This window comes from Vigna umbellata, chromosome 9, assembly GCF_029865625.1.
Source record: "Vigna umbellata cultivar VRB3 chromosome 9, Vumbellata_1.0, whole genome shotgun sequence".
Taxonomy (NCBI): Eukaryota; Viridiplantae; Streptophyta; class Magnoliopsida; order Fabales; family Fabaceae; genus Vigna; species Vigna umbellata.
Window position 1 is genome coordinate 9,373,997 of NC_142173.1, and position 22,618 is coordinate 9,396,614.

The window sequence follows — 22,618 nt, forward strand, 5'->3', positions numbered from 1 at the left end:
CCCAATTCACTAATCTGGGTTTGAGGTAGGTCCGGGGTGGATTAACTCCTACTCATTTATATATATGAATTTTTAATCCCTGGAGAAATGACTATTGGTTTTAGTGCATAAATAGCTGGGTAGAACCAACCAACACACACTGTTCCTTTTGGAATAAATATATAAAATAAATTAGGAGTCTATCTGCCACAACTCCAAATATATCATAATTCGAGTAGTTGGGTAGGAAATTCTCTTATTTGTTATAAAGTAAGTTGGGTTAATTTGACCCATTTTTAACTCTGAGCCAGATTAACCCATTTTCATCTCAACATACGGTGAGCCCGGTGGGCTCACTTTCTAGCTCCTATGCCATGTTACTGTATTCGGTTCAAAGTCTCGGTTTCCAACTTGCAGAAGAAAGAATTCTTAGAATGATATATGACTTATGAAATGAAAAAAAAAAAAAAGAATTCTTCAGTAATTTGCATGATGGAGGTTTGCCTTAACTGTTGATACAGATATCAAGCATAAATTTTAACTAATTAGAGAAGAATAATAGAAGCAGTGACGCAGTTGCATTGATTTTTTTTTATAATTATAGTCAAACATTAGATTATGAATTTAATTCATTAATTAATTAATTTAAAGTAATGGTTTAGATTCTCCAGAAAAAAGTAATGATTTAGGATGTTTTAACCTCTGAAGTTTTGAAATATTGGCTGGTTTAGTGCTTGTCATGGAATTTTAAAATGGCTAAAATGAGTATTACTTGATGTTGATGTTATTAGTGATAAATATTGACTGATAATTTTGGATACTAAAATAATGTTGAGATTTTAGGTATTAAATTAGCTGATGGTTGTAGTTTTATGTTATTTCTCTTTTTTTATTCATTGTGGGATCAGGAAAAAAAATCATCTCTTTTGTTAAATTTTAAATGATGAATAATTTGAAGTAAATTGAAATTTTAATTGTGATATTAGTTTGAAATTAAAGAAAATAGCATAATAATTACGAAACTAATTGGTGTGTGCAATTCAATGTTTAAATCGGTGCAGAAGACTCAGTATTACTGTATTTTATTGTGCTGTGTTTTGTTTACTTTTTATGGAAGTTTCCACGTTTATCAGATGAATATTTAAAAGGGAATTTCCTTTTATCTCTGTTGATGAAAGAGCTCTTTTGTATATCTCACTTATCAGACCTGCAAATAAATGATATACTATGCATGAATGGCCTTTAAACCTTTGGAGTTGAAATATTGGGACTGGTTACAGTTTGTTTCTTGGTTTCTATGAAAATTATTTGCTCTTCACTGCACCTATGTGCCTAGAGTCTCTCTCTCTCTCTCTCTCTCTCTCTCTCTCTCTCTCTCTATATATATATATATATATATATATATATATATATTATTGGTTATTCTAAATTTGATATTAAATCATTACTCTTTTGTATTTTTTATGTGGTTTAGATGTGCCACAAACATGGTGTGATGCATAGAGATCTCAAACCTGAGAACTTTTTGTTTGGAAACAAGAAGGAGTCAGCACCTCTGAAAGCAATTGACTTTGGATTGTCGGTTATCTTCAAACCAGGCAATGCTTTGGCTAGTTATTAAATCTCGATGCTGTTGTTGTTTGATCCTCAACATTTTGATGCTGCTATGCCTTTACAATAAGTTGAAGTTTGCCTTTTTCTGCAGGTGAAAAGTTTAATGAGATAGTTGGAAGTCCATATTACATGGCTCCTGAAGTATTAAAGCGTAATTATGGCCCTGAAGTAGATATTTGGAGTGCTGGAGTAATTCTTTACATCTTACTCTGTGGTGTCCCACCTTTTTGGGCAGGTTAGTTTAGTATTCTGAATGATGTTTGTGGCTTTTCCGAGAGTCTTAGATCTTAAGTAGCTCAGAATCCACTTTTGGATCACTTATTTAGGTCAGTGTGTGTGGTGGTTCGCCCTTTTGTACTAACAATAAATATTTACTATAGTAATGTTAGAAATATAGTTCTTTGCGTTGGAAGAAAAATATTATGTCATTGGTTACAAGATAGAAAAAGAATTATTTACTTGTAGTGATCTTTTAACATAGAAAAAAATTATTTGGTGCTCGTATGATATTTTTTATGTATTGTAGGTTTAATATCAGATAAAGGATGGAATTATCAATAGTGTTTCACTTATCTTCCATCGTTAAGCAAAATTTGTGTCATACAATTATTTCTTGCAGAAACTGAACAGGGCGTTGCTCAAGCAATTATTCGGTCTGTTGTTGATTTTAGAAGGGAACCATGGCCCAAGGTTTCTGATAATGCAAAAGACCTTGTGAAGAAGATGCTTGATCCTGACCCAAAGCGCCGGCTTACTGCACAAGAAGTGTTAGGTATATATATATTATGCATGTCGTATTACTGCGGAGGGAGATTAAGTGTAGAATTATTTGGTTTTTTTCCTTATAAGATGGACTACTATGATAAAATGTTTCGTGACAAAAATGTGAGGATGGTAATGTTGCTTCTTCACTAAATGCAGATCATCCATGGTTACAGAATGCAAAGAAAGCTCCTAATGTTTCATTGGGAGAAACTGTCAGATCAAAGCTCATGCAATTTTCTGTAATGAACAAGCTTAAGAAAAGAGCTTTGAGGGTAATGTTCTAAACCGTATTTGAATAATCTTATGGGAAATACTCTCCAAAATTGTTTATTAATATATCGATTTATAATTTATCTACTATGTTCTGTTGACTTTCATATGAACAGGTGATTGCAGAACATTTGTCTTCAGAAGAAGCTGCTGGAATAAAAGAGGGATTCGACCTGATGGATACAGGTAATAATGGAAAAATTAACATTGATGAGCTGCGAGAAGGGTTGCAGAAACTAGGTCACCAAATTCCTGACGGAGATGTACATATACTCATGGAAGTTGTGAGTATTTTTTCGCTTACTCTGGAATCTTCTATTTGTTCCACAATTTATGGGTGAAGAAAAAAGTGGTTTCTTCTCATGTTTTTCAAAATTATTTTCGTTGTAATATATCAAACTAAGTGTAAACTTCGGATATTATACTGCGTATGGTAATTAGTTCGTTCATTCTAACACACTGTTTTTTTTTAAGTAGGTATATTTTTAAGTAATATACTGTTACAATCAGACATTCTCTATCCTTTCGATGCTATTTCCTGTTTTATCCTGTTTTACCTTAATGGAAAAGATTATCTGAGTTGACTGTTTTAAATTATTGTTTTACAATCATACCCTTAGAAAGCTTTCTTCAGCTTTTAATCTTTGGGTGGATGCTGCTTAATACAGGGTGATTCAGACAAAGATGGGTATCTAGATTATGGAGAGTTTGTTGCCATATCTATTCATCTGAGAAAGATAGACCATGATGAGCACATTCACAAAGCCTTCCAATTTTTTGATAATAATGAAAGTGGATATATTGAAATTGAAGAGTTACATAATGCCTTAGCTGATGAGGTTGAAACAAACATCGACGAAGTCATCAATGCAATTATGCATGATGTTGACACAGATAAGGTCAGTATATTTCAATTTTTATTTATTCAATTTATTTTATATGGGTTTAAAGTTTCTACATCTTGACTGTATCAAATTCAATTTTATTGTGATAATGAACTCAGCAGAAAAGTAAATTATGCATTCTTACTAATTACATGTTTTTAACAAAAAAAACATGAAGATTGCTTTTTAAAATTTTTATAACTTATCTCTTTCCCTCTAGTTTAAAAACGTTAATTTTTGGTGTATAGACAACAACAAAGTTTGAATTTAAAACCTTGTGTAAACTACCCAAATCCTCTACTGTTAGGCTGATCCTAGTGGGTTTTAAAACGTTTATTTTGAACTTTTTCAATCAAACTAGGGAAAATGAAAACCCGTCCCTTTCCTTAATCAACCAGACAAAAGCATCTTCCACGCAATTCTCCACAGCCCAAAGACTTCCAAACATAGCATGAGTGATATTGTCCTTTTGTAAACTTTGCCTTGCAAGGGAGTTTCAAATGTCATGTGGGTGGGGTGTACAAAGAGAACAGACAACCTCATTTTCTGTTCTTTTAACCGTCTAGAAGACAAAACCAGAGCTATCAGTCGTTCTGGAACTCTTGTGGGTCCTCTCAGGAGTTGTGAACCTGGAAGATGAATCTTTACTAATGTCTATAATGTTGTCGATCTAGATCTTGATTTAAAGATCATGTCTTGTCTGGAACCAGCCTTTGAGCTTTGTATTCATGTGATTGCAGGATGGAAAAATAAGCTATGAGGAATTTGCTACAATGATGAAGGCTGGCACAGATTGGAGAAAAGCATCAAGGCAGTATTCAAGAGAGAGGTTTTCTAGCCTAAGTCAGAAGTTGATCAAGGACGGATCTTTGCAGTTAAACAATGGCGGTAGCGGACTTTAGAAATCACAACTTCTTTACCTCGAACAAAGCCAAAGGAAAACCCATCCTTTTACTGTTTTCCCTTCATCCTTATTATTTTCTCAATTTTTTTCTTATAACCATTGCCCTCAGCTTACTGCTTAAGCAATCAAAGGTCAAAACTTTTATTGAAAAGTGTAACACTATACTCTTTTGTAATTTCAATGTCTTTCTAATATTACAGATTTTCTATTTACAGATTCATTAACCTTTCCACTCTCTATATCATGTATGTATATTATACATTATTCAATTTCAATGATCAAAATATACAAATAATTATGAATATATATATTTAAATTATATATGTTAGAAAGGTAGAGAAATAGGGTTTGAATCTATTGCATCGAACCGAACAGTCTGAGAATGCCTGCACCAGACGCCTGACGAACGAACCAGTAGAGTACTATTGCACCGAACAAACGGTTTGAGAATGCCTGCACCGGACGCCTGAGAACAAACGAACCAGCAGAGTACTATTGTACCGAACGACAAAGCACTAAAGTATCGAACGACCAGATGAAGTGACTAGAGAAAGAAGACAAAACTCAATATGCGTTGAATAATCTGTGTATATTATTCACTCCACTAATCATGAAATAGGTATAGGTGTTGGGTTTTGATAATAGCAAAGTACAACTGGCCAAATACGATTAAACAACAACTGTTTTGGCTTACACACTAACACTCCCCTCTAAGACAACCACCTAGGGAGATAACACTCATCCTCTTCTTCGAGAAACACCAACCTACCTCGTGTAGCGTTGATTGCGTGCGTGCGTACGGCAACACGTTGAATTGCACTCGCCAATCCGTAGAGTAGTCATCCCAGCCAATCACACGGCAGAGGCGGACGCCAGTTTGACGCTCTTGTGCGATGCCCTGCACGGTTAAATGAATGTTGTGGTCGGGAGTTGTGGTGTACGTCGCCATGTCTCGGTTCCCCTACAACTCCCCATGCCTCATTAGAATTATTCTTTTTGGCAGCACTTCCTTCATATCTTCCTTTTCTCCTTTCAACAAAACCATGAGGCTGTTGGACATAGAACTCTTCCTCCAAGGGTCCATGAACACCCTTTGCAACCAGTCTTGCTTTGTGCTTGGATATAGATCCCTCTAGCTTAAGCTTCTGCTTGAACACCCACTTCACTCCAATGCTTTTCTTCCCAGTTGGAAGATCAACTAACTTCTAGGTTCTATTCTTCTCAATGGACTTAATTTTATTCTTTCATTGCATCCCTCCACACAGATTTCTTCAAAGCTTCTACTTCATCGATCGGTTCTGCACCTGCAAACATAGCTATGTGCACCAGATCTCCTTCATCACCAATTTGTGTATTAGTATACACCTCACATTCACTGAATCTCTGTGGCAGCACGTGTCTCCTTTGTGTTCTAGCAGCTTTAGAGTGATGCTCACTATTTTTCACACCTCCATTGCTTCCAAAGTTTGCTTCTGCTCTACTGTGTTGCCAGATTCTCCACACATTGTAGACTTCACTAAGCTGATTTGTTTTTGCTTCATTTCTAGTTGTTGCGGGCTCCTCCAATTCACATCAGACATACACTGAACATTCTCCACTACCTCCATGCTGATCTGAAATGTTTTATTCTTTGAGATCTTGCTTCTCAAGATCAGGTTTTTATTTTTATCAAACAACTCAACCTTATTGAAGCCTCTCATTACTGTTGTAAAACCCTTTTGAATCAACTGGCCAATACTCAGAAGATTGCATCTCATTGTAGGCACAAATAACACATTAGTTATAATGGCACGCGACCCATTCTTCCTTCTGATAACAACATCACCAATTCCCTCTACCTTCAAAGTATTATCATCAACACATTTCGCCCTACTCTTCTTGGTTTCATCAAAATTCATCAACAATTTTCTGTGGCAAGTCATATGATTCGAATATCCCGAATCCAAATACCATATTTGATCTTGAGAGTGTGAGTTTTATGCACATGGTAGTTACCATCAATGTGAGGGGTTCTGAATCAGATTCTTCTTGAGCCATATAAGTCTCCTTTCCTTGAACCTTCTTCTGCTCTTCCTTTTCAGCATAACACTCATAAGAGTAGTGCCCGTACTTATGACAATTGAAACATTCAACATTCCTCTTGTCTTTCTTGCGGAAGTTCTTATCTGATTTGTCATTCTCCTCCTCTGTTGAAGTTTCATCTTGATCATCTTTGTTCTTATCATTTCTCCACTTCCCTTTTCCACGTTTCCCTTTCCATTTCTTGAATGTTTTCTTCTCTTCATTCTCGGAATGATGCACCTTCAATGCCTGCTCATCACTCCTGATTGGATTTCTATATCAAACATCCTCATCTCGTGTGCTACCAGGAAGCTTTGCAATTCTTCTATCTTCATCTTATCCAACTCTCTTGATTCTTCTATAGCCACAACTATGTAATCGAATTTTTGAGACAAAGACCTAATGATCTTTTCAATGACCATTAAGTCTGTGATGACTTATCCACATCCCTTCATTTGATTGGTGATGGCAATCACTTTATCAAAGTACTCTCTAACTCTATCACCCTCCATCATCTGCATCAACTCATACTGCCTCCTTAACGTCTGCAACTTGACCTTCTTGATCTTTTCTCCTCCAGTATCAGATACTCCAAGCTTGCCTCGCAGTTTTTGCATGCTGGATTTTTCAAAGTGAGTATCATCTACACATTGGTGAATAATGAACAACGCTTTATTGTCTTTCTTTCTCTCCTCGACCTTTTGATCATCAGCTGCACCCGCAGGAAATTCTTGATGATCACCTTCAACCACCTCATGCACATCTTGGTATTTGAATAGGATCCGCATCTGTGTACTCCATCTGCTCCAATTTTTCTCTGTGAGAATTGGTAGATTAGCGGATGAGATATCACTGTTGGTCATCCTTTACACCCTCAATCTTTTACCAAGAATCACAGTCTTGATCTTCTTCACGCTTCAACCACCCTTCGCCAAGCCTTGATGATTTATGAAGCTCCCAAGTCTCGAACCTGAGCTCTGGATACCATTGTTAGAAAGGTAGAGAACGAGGGTTTGAACCTATAGCACCAAACCGAACGGTCTGAGAATGCCTGCATCGAACGCTTGAGAACGAACGAACCAACATAGTACTATTGCACTGAATGAACGGTTTGAGAATGCCTACACCAGACGCTTGAGAACTAACAAACCAGCATAATACTATTGCACCAAATGGCAAAGCACTAAAGTACCAAACGACCAGATGAAGTGACCATAGAAAGAAGACAAAACTCAATATACATTGAATAATTTGTGTGTATTATTCACTCCACTAACTATGAAATAAGTACAAGTGTTGGGTTTTTATAATAGCAAAGTACAACTGGCCAAAAACGGCTAAACAACAGTTGCCTTGGCTTATACACTAACAATCTAAAGTATTAAAAATCTAAAGTATAAAAACAAAAGAACTAATTTCTTGTCATTGTTTTTGTTTGTTGCTTTTTCCTTTCTGGTTTTTAAATTTTCGCTAAAATGTTCTTTTGCTGTGAAGATAAGAGTATGTTTAGTGACCTAAATTTCATGTGGGATTTATATAGTTTTTCATTCATTATTCGAATATTCGATGATATATTTAGTCTATACAATCTCATGTTATATGACAATGAATTCAATATCTATACTCTTATATATAAAAAAAAAATCACCTTTTTAGTATATATATTTTGTTTCTTAATTTTATTTTTAGTAAACAATACTTTTAAACTAAATTAATTACTTATCAATTTTACCTTTTAAGTAATTGTGCTTTAAAATTTAATAATTTTTTCTATTTAACTATTTTTCTTTAAATTTAACTATTTTTTTAAAATTAAAATAATTATCTACAAGAAAAAATATATACAGAATAAATAAAAATTATCTTTTATTGTAAAAATTATATATATTTACTTTTATAATTATAATTTTATTATTTTTTGTTATTATAAACAAAATAACAATAAACATACATAACACATGTCTTTACTTGTGTTGATAAAATAAATTAGATTATTAAATATCCTAGCTATTTTGAATTAAAACGGAAAATAGTGATTCTAAGAAAATAAAAACTTCTAAAATTTAGGATTTACTTCTGAAAAAAATTGTGAAAAAAAAAATCTAAAAAATTTATAATTAATGTGTGTATTCTAAAAGAAAACACTTATAAGAATTTAGGATTCATTTATAAAAATTGGAATATATATATAATATGTCTATGATTTGCTTGATTTTATTTGTAAGTTGTTTTTGTTGGTTGAAGGCGTCATTTGAGATAGGAATTGGTGAAACATGTTGGTTTCAAAATGTGAGTGTAAAATTTTTCAAATAGTTGTGATTATATTATAATTATGTGGAATTTTAAACTTAGCATAATAAAGAATAGATAACGAGAATAAGAGAAAATGTATTCAAATGATTTATTATATCTTTCCACCAAATCAGAGCTTTTACTTATAGATACAAATGTAACTTAAATGAACGAACTCAAGGATTACAAACAAATTAAATGTTACTATTTACTTAACATTCTTAAACATAAAATATAGAACAAATGGACAACCAATACAATCATTATTGGTAACACCTCTCATTCATTGATGTTCATTATTTAAGAAATCATATTTTACAAAAAAATATTGAAAAAAAAGTAAGTCATTTTTTAGTCCATTATCACGTTTCTCAATAAAAATCTTTGTGTGAAAACAAGAAAAATACAATAAGGAAAGGATTTAATTGTGTTTCGAAGTTAGTAATCTTATTTAAAAAATTATTGAAGAAAAATAATTTTAACTCTTTGTCCAAAATATTTCTGATATAACGAATGAATTATTATATAAAAGTTATTTATACATTAACTAATCATAAAAATATTAATAGATGATATTGTTTTATTCTAGATTAACTTTTATTTAAGTTGTTTTTTAATTAGTTATGTTCACATCAATTAAAAATATTTCTATGATATTGTAAGTTGAGATTTTTCTACCGACTTCTTGAACGATGTTGGTTGAAAATTTTCTTCGAGTAACATTGACAACAACAAAAGTCATAGTTAATGTTTGCAAAATATTTTGTAGTTATCATTTAAAAAACTCAACTATGTTATAATTTTTAGGTGTAAAAAAAACACGTCTACGATAACATTTAAATGGTTTATACTATTCGATATATTTTTATTTTAATATTAATTAAAATGATTATATTGAATAAAATTTAAAAATAAAAATTTAAAAGTATAAAGAGATAAATTTTAATTTTACATTAAAATTTAAAAATTAAAAATGCATTTAACTTTATTTTATCAACTCTTAGCATGGACACGTAGATTTGAAGCAAACAAGTTTGTTTTTCGTTATTATTAATATTATTATTATTATTATTATTATTATTATTATTATTATTATTATGGCTGAGTTTTAACTTAATAAATTTGCTAGGGCAACATTAAAATTTGCATTAAAAGAGACTACAAATCTATAGAAATATTAGAAGAACCATTCATTGTTAAGGTTAGTTATGATTGTATATTGTGACATAGTAAAGAATAATTGCTACTACAAAGCTGAATAAGAACAGGTTAAACTTGGAAATTTTCTAAAACAATTAAAAGATTAAATTACGTAAAGGATAGTCATCTTTCAGTCTTTCTATTTTATCCAAAACTTTCAATATCTTTTATTTCCTTTCGTTATTTTATTATTTTGTATGCCTTGAACTAATATTGGTTTTAGTGAATCTCAAATGGAACAAAGTTTCCAATCACAAATTCTGAGTTTCAAAATATCTATCATGTGTAATGAATGATGTCATCTACAATATAAGAATGCCCACACTGGATTCTTCCCGAAAGGTAGAAACCATTTTCTTTAATGCTGTCATTATCATGTTTTTTAGTTTTTAATTTTTTTTTATAATTTGATAAAATAATATATTTTGATGTTCTCAACATTTTAAGATAAAATAAGTATATTATTATACTTATTAAGAATGACAATGAAGAATTGCTAAACGTTGGAATCAACATGCATCGATGTTAGGATGAGCACCATATTTAGTGAGGAACCTAAGAACATTTATGTCCAAATTATTTTATTTCACTATAAGTTACTTTTAATGTGATTAAATTTATGACAAGTATTAATAGAAACATAATACTGATTGAATTTAAGAATATTTTTATTGTAACTTAATGTTTGTAATGACTTAACAGAATTTTTTATTAATAGAAACATATAGAATTAGGCTTTTAGGGTATGACCTTTGAATTATATAAATTTTAATATAATATAGAAATATTCATGATAACATATGTTCCAATGAACATCATGTTCCTCTATTCATACCACTAAAAAGTAATAATTAATATATTATTAATATTAAAAATAATAATTTATTTTATTTTTGAAAACCCTAAATTTACGAAAAATAGTGTGATAACTCTAGACACGTAGTATTCATTTTTCCTACATTACAAAACAAAAATTCTCCTTATATAAATTCTCCATTCTCCAAGATCCATCTACCCTGAGTGTCACATCCACGTGTCACAATCTCGATCAATGGAGGCCTAGAAGTTGCTCGACCTTTACCCGCTCACTCCTATAAATTGCTCCCTGCAGTCTCATTCGTTTCATATTCCAATTCGAATTCAGCTAACAGTTGCAACAAACTTTGAGTTTCTGATACCAGCACTGTTTCTTCTCTTCTTCGTTATTACACACTCATTCTGATATTCTGCGTTTCACGTTCTTCTTCTGCCTCAAGGTTTCTTATATTTGAATCCTCTTCTTCGGGTGAGTTCTTCAGTTTCATTAACTCTGACCCATAATCAGTACTCTGTTTCCCTAATTCATGTTTTTATGAGTTAACTTGTGATGATTAATTTATATTTGTAATTAGTAATTTGAGATTATCTATAATTATAAATGTTTGTCTAAAATTATCTTCAGATAACTTACTTATAAAACTAGACCTTAAGGTAAGATATAATTATAAAAAAAGTATGATCAAGAGAAAAAAAATTATGGAATGGATTTTATTTACATAATTTTTTTTATTTTTTTAAATTCTCGTTAAAATTAACTTAAGTACAAAATAAAAAATAATAATTTAAAAGAAGTTATATAAACAATTTTTTAACATATGGAAGTTAGTATTAACTCATAGAAAGTATTATTCTCCTAATTATCTTTGTGTTAAAACATATCTTACTGAAGAAAGATAAATCAGTATAATTACTGTGATGCCTTTGTATATAACATTTTTTTTTATTATTATTAAACTTTCATACGTGTTTATATCATGTAATATTGATTGAGTTGAGTGCTAATAATATTATAGTTTATTTTTATACATGATCAGTGTAAAACCTTTTATGTTGTTAATAAATTAAAAATTATTATTAACATATTTTAATGTAATTTTTAGAAAATTAAATAAATTTATCAGGTAATTTTTTAAAATTAAATTAATATATTAATCTTTATGCAGTAAAAACCAAGTGACTAAACAAATATATTAATTCATTAAAAAAATATAAAAAGTGTTTCACTCATCGACATGGTTTTCAATTTAACCTTGTTGGGTTTTCTGATCGTTTTAAACTTTTTATTATTAGTTCTTAAAAAATAAAACATAACGGTGTTTGAAAGTTTTTAAAAAAAAAACAAAAAGAATAGTATAAAATGTAATATTTTACCGACAAAATCATATTTAGATACCGTCACTTGAAACTACATGTAGTGGTCAAAGTTATTCATTAAGAGTACCTTCAATGAAAATCTCATTTTCGATTAGAATGGTTTATATTAGTTATTTATAAATAAAAATGTATATTTTAATGTGATTTCTACAAATAAATTATTTTATAAGTTAAATGAAAATATTAATATAAAAACTCTTTACACTTCATAAATAAATCTTTTAATTTAAACAAATTAGTATTAGATTTAAATTAAAGTAATTTTTGTTTATAAATAGTTTTTTAATTTTAAATAAATCAATGTAGGGCTTATATTAAAATAAATAAAATTAAACACTTAATTACATGGCATAAAATAAATAAAAATTGTAATCCGGACCATCTAATAATTATTTGTTTTATATTACTCATGCATCACCCTATTTCAATTATAATTAATATTCATATCACATCAATATAATATATATGGGGTAGTTCTTCCTCTCTCAAATTTACCCCTATATTTACTTTGAAACATCTAGAGCATTCAAGTATCAATTGTTGTTACCGTACTTTCTTAAGTTAATAATACTAATTTACTGCTTCTAAATGTTTGATATGGTGGTGTTGTTTCAATAGTTGAGTGTTCCAAACATGACGGTTACTCCTATGATCTCTATCAATGATGGGAACCTGGTGGTTCATGGCAAGATTATACTGAGTGGAGTGCCAGACAACATTGTCCTAACTCCAGGAACTGGGAAGGGCCTTGTGACAGGCGCATTTATTGGTGCCACTGCTTCCAACAGCAAAAGTCTGCATGTCTTTCCCATGGGTGTCTTAGAGTTAGTCCCTTTACCATTTACCACTTTATCACTTATTCTTATATACGATATGTTGTAGTGATTTGTAGTTGTGATCATGGACATGGGTGAGATAAATAAACTTGCTCTGTAAAATTTAGTTCTATTCTTGATGAATTAGCATTCTACCTAGTTTAATAAATTGCTTTATACAATATAGACCTGCTTGATGAATCAGTATGCTATCTACATTCCTAAACTTTAGTTGGTTTATACAATTTAAACTTGCTTGATGAAATAGCATGGTATCTAGTTTCCAAAGCTTTAGGTGCTTTATACAATCTAAACTTGTTTGACCCTTGATGAATTAGCTTGCTATCTATCTTCTTTACTAAAGTTTAGCTTACTTGTGAATAGGGATCTTCGGTTCTTGAGTTGTTTCCGGTTTAAGTTATGGTGGATGACTCACAGAGTGGGAACCTGCGGGAGGGATGTCCCATTGGAGACTCAATTCATGCTTATAGAGAGCAAAGACAGTAAAGATTATCAAGAGAATTCTCCAACAGTTTACACTGTTCTGCTTCCTCTCCTGGAAGGCCAGTTCCGTGCTGTTCTACAAGGCAATGATAAAAACGAGATAGAGATTTGCCTTGAGAGTGGTGAGTTGCTTCTTGGCCATGAAAATTGATTTGGTGTTAGCTATGACAAACTCTGCTACTGGGTTGAAATTAAGCTCCCCCAAGTTTGTAGAGAAGCTGAGGTGGAGCTACCATATGTGAATATACTAATGGGATGAAGAAACCTCTCAATGGCTTCCTACCAATCAATTAAATCAATCAAATGGAGTTTATAGCTTTGGACAAAATGTATATGTAAGGAGGAGTCCCAAAGAACCGAAACGATATGTTTCCTTTTGGTGTATGGTTTGGTTTTGCAGGAGATCCTGCTGTTCAGACCAATCACGGCCTTCACTTGGTCTACATGCATGCTGGCACCAACCCCTTTGAAGTCATCAACCAAGCTGTCAAGTAAGGCAACTTTCCCTTCTTGTCTCTGTAATATGTTATGTCTCTGAGTACCTTACACAATCAGTGAAGCTCAAGTTACATAAATTGCATTGACTTGAATTTGTCATTTTTTTGGTGAACAATGGAATTGGTTTGTTGTCTACTGAAATGTTACTGATTCCTTTTCTAATGTCACTCAAGGGCTGTAGAAAAACATATGCAAACTTTCCGTCACCGTGAGAAGAAAAAAGTAAGAATCTCCTCTTAGCTGTATACAAAAGATTCAATTGTTTCTTACTTTTAGTTGGTCTTTTACAGTTGCCATCTTTTCTTGACTGGTTTGGCTGGTGCACATGGGATGCTTTCTATACTGATGTCACAGCTGAAGGTGTTGAGGAAGGCCTCAAAAGGTAATTTAAGGGAAATAGTATAGTGTGCTAGTTTGTTTATGTCGTGAAGAAGAGTCAAGTTTCCATGAAGAACAGTCAAGTTACCGAATTCTGAAACACTGAACTTTGTTTAATATTACTTCAGCCTATCAGAGGGAGGTACAAGTCCAAGGTTCCTCATCATTGATGATGGTTGGCAACAGATTGAAAGTAAACCAAAAAGTGATGATGATTGTCTTCTACAAGAAGGAGCACAGTAAGATTTACTAAGTTTTGATAGCTACTAACAGTTTTCCGTTATAATTTTAAAGCACTTGAATTTATATTTTGGAGAATTTTGATGACGGCAGGTTTGCTACTAGGTTAACTGGTATTAAAGAAAATACTAAATTTCAAAAGAATGGACAGAGCAATGACACAATTTCTGGTTTGAAGCATGTTGTAGATGAAGCAAAGCGATGTCACAATGTGAAGTATGGTCTTAGACCTTGAAACTGGAGTGCTTTTGGATATTTAAATTTTATGTAAGAGGAGAATTATGAGATGTCGCTTACCGAATTTAAGTTTGTGAATTATGGACAGATATGTTTATGTTTGGCATGCTCTGGCTGGTTATTGGGGAGGAGTGAAGCCTGCAGCAAGTGGCATGGAACATTACGACACTTCCTTGGCATATCCAGTACAGTCTCCTGGTGTGCTAGGAAACCAACCAGACATTGTCATGGACAGCTTGTCTGTACATGGCTTGGGACTGGTGCACCCGAAGAAGGTTTTTAATTTCTACAATGAGCTTCATGCTTACTTAGCGTCATGTGGAGTAGATGGAGTGAAGGTTGATGTGCAAAACATTATTGAGACCCTAGGGAGTGGACACGGTGGTAGGGTCACACTCACGCGCAGCTATATTCAGGCACTTGAGGCCTCTGTTGCTCTGAATTTTCGTGACAATGGATGTATTGCCTGTATGTGCCATAACACTGATGGCCTTTATAGTTCAAAGCAGACTGCTGTTGTGAGAGCATCTGATGACTTTTATCCCGGTGATCCTGCTTCCCACACAATTCACATTTCATCTGTTGCATATAACACACTTTTTCTGGGAGAGTTTATGCAAGCTGACTGGGACATGTTTCATGTAAGTTGAAGTTATAGTAATTTAGTTAATGAATATGCATTTTTATATTTTACATTTCCTGGATCTTGACAAAAGAATTTTTATGTTAGAGTTTACATCCAGCAGCAGAGTACCATGCTGCAGCCCGTGCAGTTAGTGGAGGTCCAATTTATGTTAGGTACGTCACAGATATTGTCCTGCTTTAGGCCATACATGAAATTAGCACATTTGTGACGTGTAGATTTGTTGCTTTTATAGTGATAAGCCAGGAAGGCACAATTTTAATCTTCTCAAGAGACTGGTTCTGTATGATGGTTCAGTTCTCCGTGCTCAGTTACCAGGCAGGCCTACCGTTGACACACTCTTTCTTGATCCAGCAAGAGATGGAACAAGGTTCGTTTAATTTTCTACCAATGCACTTCTCATGCAATGTTTTTGGGACATTCTGATGGTTCATATGCCTAAGTTGTCATGTCCAGCTTGCTCAAGATATGGAACTTGAACAAATGCTCTGGCGTGGTTGGTGTGTTTAATTGCCAAGGTGCTGGGTGGTGCAAGGTACAAAAGAAAACCCGAATTCATTGTCCATCACCTGGGACTCTCACTGGCTCAGTTTGTGCCTCTGATGTTGACCTCATTGCTCAAGTAGCCGGTGCTGATTGGCATGGTGACACTGTTGTTTATGCCTACAGATCAGGTAACTTAGTTTCACATATGAATTAAAAAGTTGTATTGTAAGTAAAAAAGGCTCCAATTCAACTTCATTGAAACTATCAATATGTTTCCATGTTTTAGGTGAGGTGATTCGGCTGCCAAAAGGTGCTTCGGTTCCTGTGACATTGAAAGTTCTGGAGTATGAACTTTTCCATTTTTGTCCAATCAAGGTGAGGCTTTATTAGTTTTTGGTTTTGTACCATTGGGCTATTACTGAAATTGCAGCATGATTTATACTAAGTGAAGTGGTGTTGTTGAACAGGAAATTGAGGCAAGTATTTCATTTGCACCTATAGGGTTATTGGATATGTTAAACGTTGGAGGTGCTGTGGAACATTTTGATGTCCATAAAGAATCTGAAGTCCCTAATGAAGATAAATCAGGAAAAGCAACTTTTATTGTGAAAGTGAGGGGAAATGGCAGATTTGGAGCTTATTCTTCTGAGTGTCCTGTGAAGTGTCTGGTAGCTGGCAATCAAACAGATTTCAACTATGACTCAGAGAATGGATTGACAACTTTTTACATCCCTGTGCCTGAAAGGGACATGCAGCTATGCCAGATAGAGATCCATTTTTGAGTCTTGATTCTTATCCTTTTGTAGGACACACATTTTGCTTTAATAGCTTCACATGCAATGGTAGCAGAAAAGTTTATCTCTAAAGAAAATAACTTTTTATATTGTAACTGATTTTGACAAATGAATAAAATAATAATATTATCAGCTAAAAGTTAACCAGAATTATAAAATCTATAATTATATCATAAAATGTATGTGTAATATAAGTAATAAGAAAATACATTGTCGGTATGATTTTGGCGGTTTTATAAATGACAAATATTTGATTGGTTTCATTGAAGCTGAATTTTAAGAAGTTATCAATTTAATTGGTTTGACAAGAACACATCTCTCGACAATGGTCTCATTTACAAATGTATAACACGGGATTGTCAAATGATGGAAGAAGTTTTCAAACAACTTTACCCATTCTGACCAGATTTTTAAGGTTCAAATACTAAGTTTCATTTTTTCAATCAAAAGAAGCAACAGTTTTCAACTGAACCAATAAATCCCATTCCAGTAATTAGAACTAACTCCTATTTATCATAAAATTCTTTATCATTTGGTAGAATAATTGATGCAATTCCTATTTAATTTTTACCTAAATAAATCATAGGATTAATTCTTGAAATGATTTTTCTTAAACCTTGTCCCAATTAAAAACTATAATAATATCTTTTAACTATTTTAGTTAAAGACGACAATTGTGTTAACACCTTTCACAAACGGTTATAGAAATTTTAAATAAACTTATGTTAAGTATTATAGAAATTAGCACAATTCATTCCAATGATACATTTTTTCTTGTTTACATTAATGTTTCTTTTTCAAGAATTTTAAGCAAATTCTTAATATGTTATAGAAGTTCATCCATAATCAAACTGTATATTAAAATATAATCAAAATAAACCACAACAAATCATTAAGCTTATAATGTACTTGAAACGTTAATTAAACTAATAGACATAACCAACTGTATAATATGCAAACAAGTCATCTATGTGTTTCTAATAGCACTGTTGAAATAGGTGAGTGAGTTTAAGTCTTGAGTATCTTTTTATAATAAATTTTAGAAAAAAAAAAAGAAATTTATGTAAAATTAAATAAGTCTGCACTTAATTTTATAAAGTCCTTTTATAGTATTCCCTCTTTAAAATATTTAATAACTTATAAATAAGTTAATAATAATTCATAAATAAACTTTTTTTTTGTAGAACTAATAGCTGAGAAATCTATCTATTCATACTAATAATATACCCTAACTAATTTTAGATGCCAAACAAATTTACATCCTTTTCATTATTTATTACCTCCAAACTCAAATATATAAACAATCAAATTACTATGTGCGGTGAACTTAAACAAAAACAGAAATATAAGTTTTATTTCTTTAATGGTATCATTTAATTGTATCAAATTCTAACAAGAAGTATTTAGAAAAATAATATTTTAAAATTGCGATTGGTAAAATTAAATAGTATTAACTATTTTTCTTAATTGGTGTAAATGAATTCTATTCAGAAATTTCTACTCATCGCATTTTGTCTTCTTGTGTCTTAAAATAGTGAATACATGTACATCCAAATGCCCTTAATAAGTTTTGCCATCACTTTTACATTGTTTTTTAGTTTGAATTCTAAACTATGTTTAAAAAAACCTAACCTAGTTAATTTTATTTTGTTTCATTTTATTTAATCTAAATAGAGAGTGTCTTTTAAAAGAAAGTGTTTTATTCGTAACTTAAAATAAAATAAAAAAGAAAGAGAGAATTTATTGGTTATTCATTAAGTTATAAAGTCATTAAGTCATACCAGTAAAATGGTGATTCTCACTTTTTTATAGAGTTGAATCATAATTAAATTTTGACTACATGGTATATTCGTTTTTATTTTTACAGTTAGAATTTTCAATTAGAGATTTAGGGTTAGAGAAATTAGTCTCACATATTGATGCTTTATTTTAGATTTTTTTTTAAATTGAAGCATTATTATTTTGATGTTCACTTATAATATATACTTATTTGTGTTTTTAATTTGATTCTCTTATACTCACATTTCATTCTAATGTCAGAATTTATATTGAAATTATAACAAAATTAATCTTTGTTTAACTGTCCATAAAATATAAAAATAACATAAAAATATTAAAGAACGGTGGAGAAGACATGATTAGGTCTCTTGAAGGGTTTTTATACTCTTCTAATGTGTTTTCTAAGTCTGTTGAACTAGGTTTTGTTTTGAGCTTCTTTTTTTTATGTTGTTGTAACCTTATTTTTTATAACGTAATATTCTTTAATTATCTTGTAACTATATAATTTAATATTTTAAAGATACATTTGATAGATATATAAATATATTTAGAAAGATCTTGTCATATTAAAAAATATTTGATAAATATTATCTTTTGATATTTACTAACATAATTAAATAAGATAATTATTTAAAAATATCAAATAAAATATATAAAATATATCTTTCTAAATAATATTTTATTATAAAGATTTATCAATTATCAAAGCATAAAGTTCTTTTTTGCAAAAAAGATAAAGAAAATCACAAGGTTTAATTTTTGTTACCTGTTCCCTCCTCTTGTCTTAGCTAAATATCTTCACTTTTTTATGTCTTGTCTTGCCTTTTTCATGACATGCTTAACTTAGATTTTTGTTATTTTGATTATTTGTGATTCTTTGTTTAGTTACATTAATAAACCTCAAAATATATACAAAGAACATTCACGCAATCCAAAAAGTTATTTTAACATATTTTTATATATCATGCTCAATAAATCAAATTATAACAAACCCTAATTAAAACAATCTTTTAAAACACAAAACCAAACAGGAATCCAAGATTAAAAACTAAATGAAGACATAAATATACATTCACACTTGACAATCAAGACTACATGGGTGCATAACATTGTCTAATATAGAGACAAAGTCCATTGTCATCACAAAAGCATGCAAGGAGTTGCTACATATGGCTGAAGAAATTATTGCAGGGTCTTAGTTTTGTGCAAAACAACTATCCATTAGTTGTGGAAAGTCAAAGTATTATCCATCTTAGTAAGAATCAAACATTTTATTTTAGGTTCAAACATATTGATGTGAAGTCTCATTAGATACATGCTGTTTTGGATGCTAAGTTGTTGAAGTTGGATAAAGTCAAAACTAACGACAATGGTGTTGAAATGATAACTAAGGAAGAAGTTTATTATGAGATTATTGGATTGGTAGTCACTTAACATAATTGTGAGGGGAAAAATATATTGGGTTGACATTCAACTATGTGTCTAAAAATTCCAACCTAGTTAAGTCTATTTTATGTCACTTAACCTAAGTGGAGACGAGCCTTAAGTAAAGAGAGAGTGTTTTGCAACCTTTGAAAAAGAGAAAAATTATTGACATATTCATTAAGTCGTCTCACTAAATTTTCCTTTTTTTTTTTGTTAAATTGAGCTAAAATTTTGACAAAAAGTTAGTGACATACGCTTCTTCATTTTGATCATTGGGGTTGTTAGTTGGAGAGATGTGGTTAGAGAAATTCATCTCACACCGTTGCTCAATTTTATTTTATTTTTCTTTCGTTCTTCAAATTTGGAAACATTATTGCTTTGACATATTGATGATAGTTGTTTGTACTTTTTATTTGACTCTCTTGTAATTATATTTGATCTTAATGAAATTTAATTGACTAATTTATCTTCAGTCAAATTTTAATTTTCACATTGAAAAAAAATTCAGTTAAAAATATTATCCTCCTTTTATGATTATTTCTACCATTTTCTATTTTTGTATTATTATCGTTTCCCATGACTTTTTATCAACATGAAAGAATAAAAAATTTATCATCTATTTTTGGACTTGCCCTAACTATATATATGTACGTCACCAAATCTCATTTTCAAACATGTTTACCTGATTTTGAACAATGTATATGATTTATTGCACAATAATGGAACATATAATTATGATTATGTTGTGTCCATAAAATATTCAAAGTAAAATACAAAAAGAATACGTTACGATAGTAAGATGAAGAGCACAAGTTCACAATAACTTAGTCAAACTTTAGAATTCGACATAAACTATATAACCTTTTATGTTTTCTAAGATTCACCTTCTCCTCCATACCTTCATCATCTTACAAGTCAAATTTGGAGTATATCTTCTCATTGCATATCTCTCACCAAAACTTGCCTTTTTTTCCTTTATCATCCTCTATTATAATTAGGTAGCATCACCAAAATATGTTTGTGGAGGAAATTTTTTTAGAGAATACTTCATTTTTTTTATAGAGAATTTGAAATTTTCTACGGAAAAAATAGTTTGTTTATAATTTTTTTAAAGAAAGAATTTGAAAATTAAAAAATCTAAGAAATAATTTGATTTTTAAATTAAAAAAATTCGTAAAAAGTAAGAATTTAACTTTTTTTATTACATTTCTCTTCTCTTATATTTGTTTATTTTCTTCATATTCTCTCCTTGGTTTGTCATTAAAGTGTAACCTAATTAGTTTGAGATTAACAAGGCTTCTTCATAGTTATCTCTTTGTTCTTGCAAATCAGTGTTATTTTTCATTTAGCAATTATTTAATATTTTATTGATCAACGATGAAGGAAAACATTACCCACTAATATTTTTGAAACAAATATTACTTAATTGGTAATTGAAATATTCTATCTATATAAATAAAATTTAAATTTAATAAATTTAATTTACATTAAAAAACAAAATAAATTAATGTAAATTTATTATATTTTCGTTTCTTTAAATTTATAAAACTTTCTGCCAAAACATTTTATTAGTTATCCTAAATTTGCCTGGCATGTGTAGGATGACATTTACTATAGCATGTGATGAAGCATTAGATATGTCAAAACACAGAAAATTAATTCAACTAAAATTTTTGATAGTTTATCATGAACATACATACGCATAAATAAAAACAAAAAGAATAGAAATACATGTGTACAAAATAATTGTTCTAGAATGAAACTTCAAGGTTAATGTTAATTAGAAAATTTGGAAACAATACCTATTCTTTAAAATCATGATGTAGATGATTTTTCAAATGAAGATGAAAAGGAAAAAGGTTTGATTAATATACAATCATAGTTTACAACAAAAGAAAAAGGTTTTGTTAATAATAATGTTGTTCCTAACCATCCTAATTATAATATTCGACACGCATAAGATGAACCAAACTTTCAGTCTGATGTCATCAGTGATTATGGGAATGTCTATATACCCTCCTTCTAAGTATAAACAATGCATGAAAGAACTAATCTCACGAAACCCTATTACTTAAATATAATTAGTATAATCTTTTAGATAATTATCATAAAAATATAAATTATAATTTACCTTTCATGTTGGTTAATTTTTAGATGATAATGTAAAATTAATATACAACGTGAACTTGTATTTCTCTGGTAATTCATCGAAAAACAACTGCAATATTTTACTGTTCATCAACATGATAAAGTAAAAGATTTGTTCTTTTATAACTAGGAATATATATAACTCCCATATGTTTTTTAAAGTAAAAATTATATGATATTTTTAATTAATGGCTTAAATTATCCATAAGACAACATCATTAGCTAGCTATATGGAGTATACGGTTAATCAACCCACTAATTATGATTAAAATATCATAAAAATAATGAATATCATGGGAATTAATGACTTGTCCATATGTTCTCTAAAATAAAATGTGAAGGATATCTATTTAGAATTATGTCTACAGAAAGTTCATGATTTCTTCTACGCAAAGTGATTTTTTTTTTTTGCCCTTTCAATGAAAGTTTTAAAAGTTCTCCTATTAACTTCAAGGTCTGGGGATGCAGCAAGTTTTGGTAATGATTTTGCACTCACCTTTCCGAAAGTA

At 30.6% G+C, this 22,618-nt stretch overlaps 3 protein-coding genes across 4 annotated transcripts in view; all 3 read left to right on the forward strand.

The window, feature by feature from the left end:
• Window positions 1-431, forward strand: part of LOC148192484 (vacuolar protein sorting-associated protein 51 homolog) — a 6,602-nt gene extending 6,171 nt beyond the window's left edge. The window contains exon 15 of the mRNA XM_088099210.1: window positions 291-431. Within this exon, the coding sequence (XP_087955336.1) occupies window positions 291-431 (141 nt within the window). The remainder of the gene's footprint in view (window positions 1-290) is intronic.
• Window positions 432-1,444: 1,013 nt separating this feature from the next.
• On the forward strand, window positions 1,445-4,636 carry LOC148192485 (calcium-dependent protein kinase 32-like). Its single transcript, XM_088098707.1, has 7 exons — window positions 1,445-1,577; window positions 1,685-1,828; window positions 2,213-2,365; window positions 2,515-2,630; window positions 2,745-2,912; window positions 3,297-3,527; window positions 4,253-4,636. The coding sequence occupies exons 1-7, from the start codon at window positions 1,454-1,456 to the stop codon at window positions 4,412-4,414; spliced, it is 1,098 nt and encodes a 365-aa protein (XP_087954833.1). The 5' UTR covers window positions 1,445-1,453; the 3' UTR covers window positions 4,415-4,636.
• A 6,476-nt stretch (window positions 4,637-11,112) lies between these two features.
• On the forward strand, window positions 11,113-16,896 carry LOC148192486 (putative galactinol--sucrose galactosyltransferase 2). Of its 2 annotated transcripts, XM_088098938.1 has the most exons (14): window positions 11,113-11,254; window positions 12,781-12,986; window positions 13,362-13,603; window positions 13,882-13,972; window positions 14,153-14,201; window positions 14,270-14,361; window positions 14,486-14,596; window positions 14,691-14,813; window positions 14,923-15,475; window positions 15,565-15,632; window positions 15,713-15,847; window positions 15,934-16,151; window positions 16,250-16,338; window positions 16,431-16,896. In XM_088098938.1, the coding sequence occupies exons 2-14, from the start codon at window positions 12,796-12,798 to the stop codon at window positions 16,743-16,745; spliced, it is 2,277 nt and encodes a 758-aa protein (XP_087955064.1). In that variant the 5' UTR covers window positions 11,113-11,254; window positions 12,781-12,795; the 3' UTR covers window positions 16,746-16,896. The 2 variants fall into 2 exon arrangements, with proteins under 2 accessions (XP_087955064.1, XP_087955065.1); XM_088098939.1 differs by lacking the exons at window positions 11,113-11,254; window positions 12,781-12,986 and having other exon boundaries at window positions 13,487-13,603; window positions 13,688-13,972.
• The last annotated feature ends 5,722 nt before the right edge of the window (window positions 16,897-22,618 follow it).

Bases quoted from the DNA above. Each gene is read 5' to 3' on its own strand.
- LOC148192485 (XM_088098707.1), top strand. From the start codon at position 1,454: ATGTGCCACAAACATGGTGTGATGCATAGAGATCTCAAACCTGAGAAC. The intron at 1,829-2,212 runs GTTAGTTTAGTA...TATTTCTTGCAG, and splicing joins TGTCCCACCTTTTTGGGCAG to AAACTGAACAGGGCGTTGCT. The intron at 3,528-4,252 runs GTCAGTATATTT...ATGTGATTGCAG, and splicing joins ATGATGTTGACACAGATAAG to GATGGAAAAATAAGCTATGA.
- LOC148192486 (XM_088098938.1), top strand. From the start codon at position 12,796: ATGACGGTTACTCCTATGATCTCTATCAATGATGGGAACCTGGTGGTT. The intron at 14,597-14,690 runs GTAAGATTTACT...TGATGACGGCAG, and splicing joins CTTCTACAAGAAGGAGCACA to GTTTGCTACTAGGTTAACTG. The intron at 15,848-15,933 runs GTTCGTTTAATT...TGTCATGTCCAG, and splicing joins CCAGCAAGAGATGGAACAAG to CTTGCTCAAGATATGGAACT.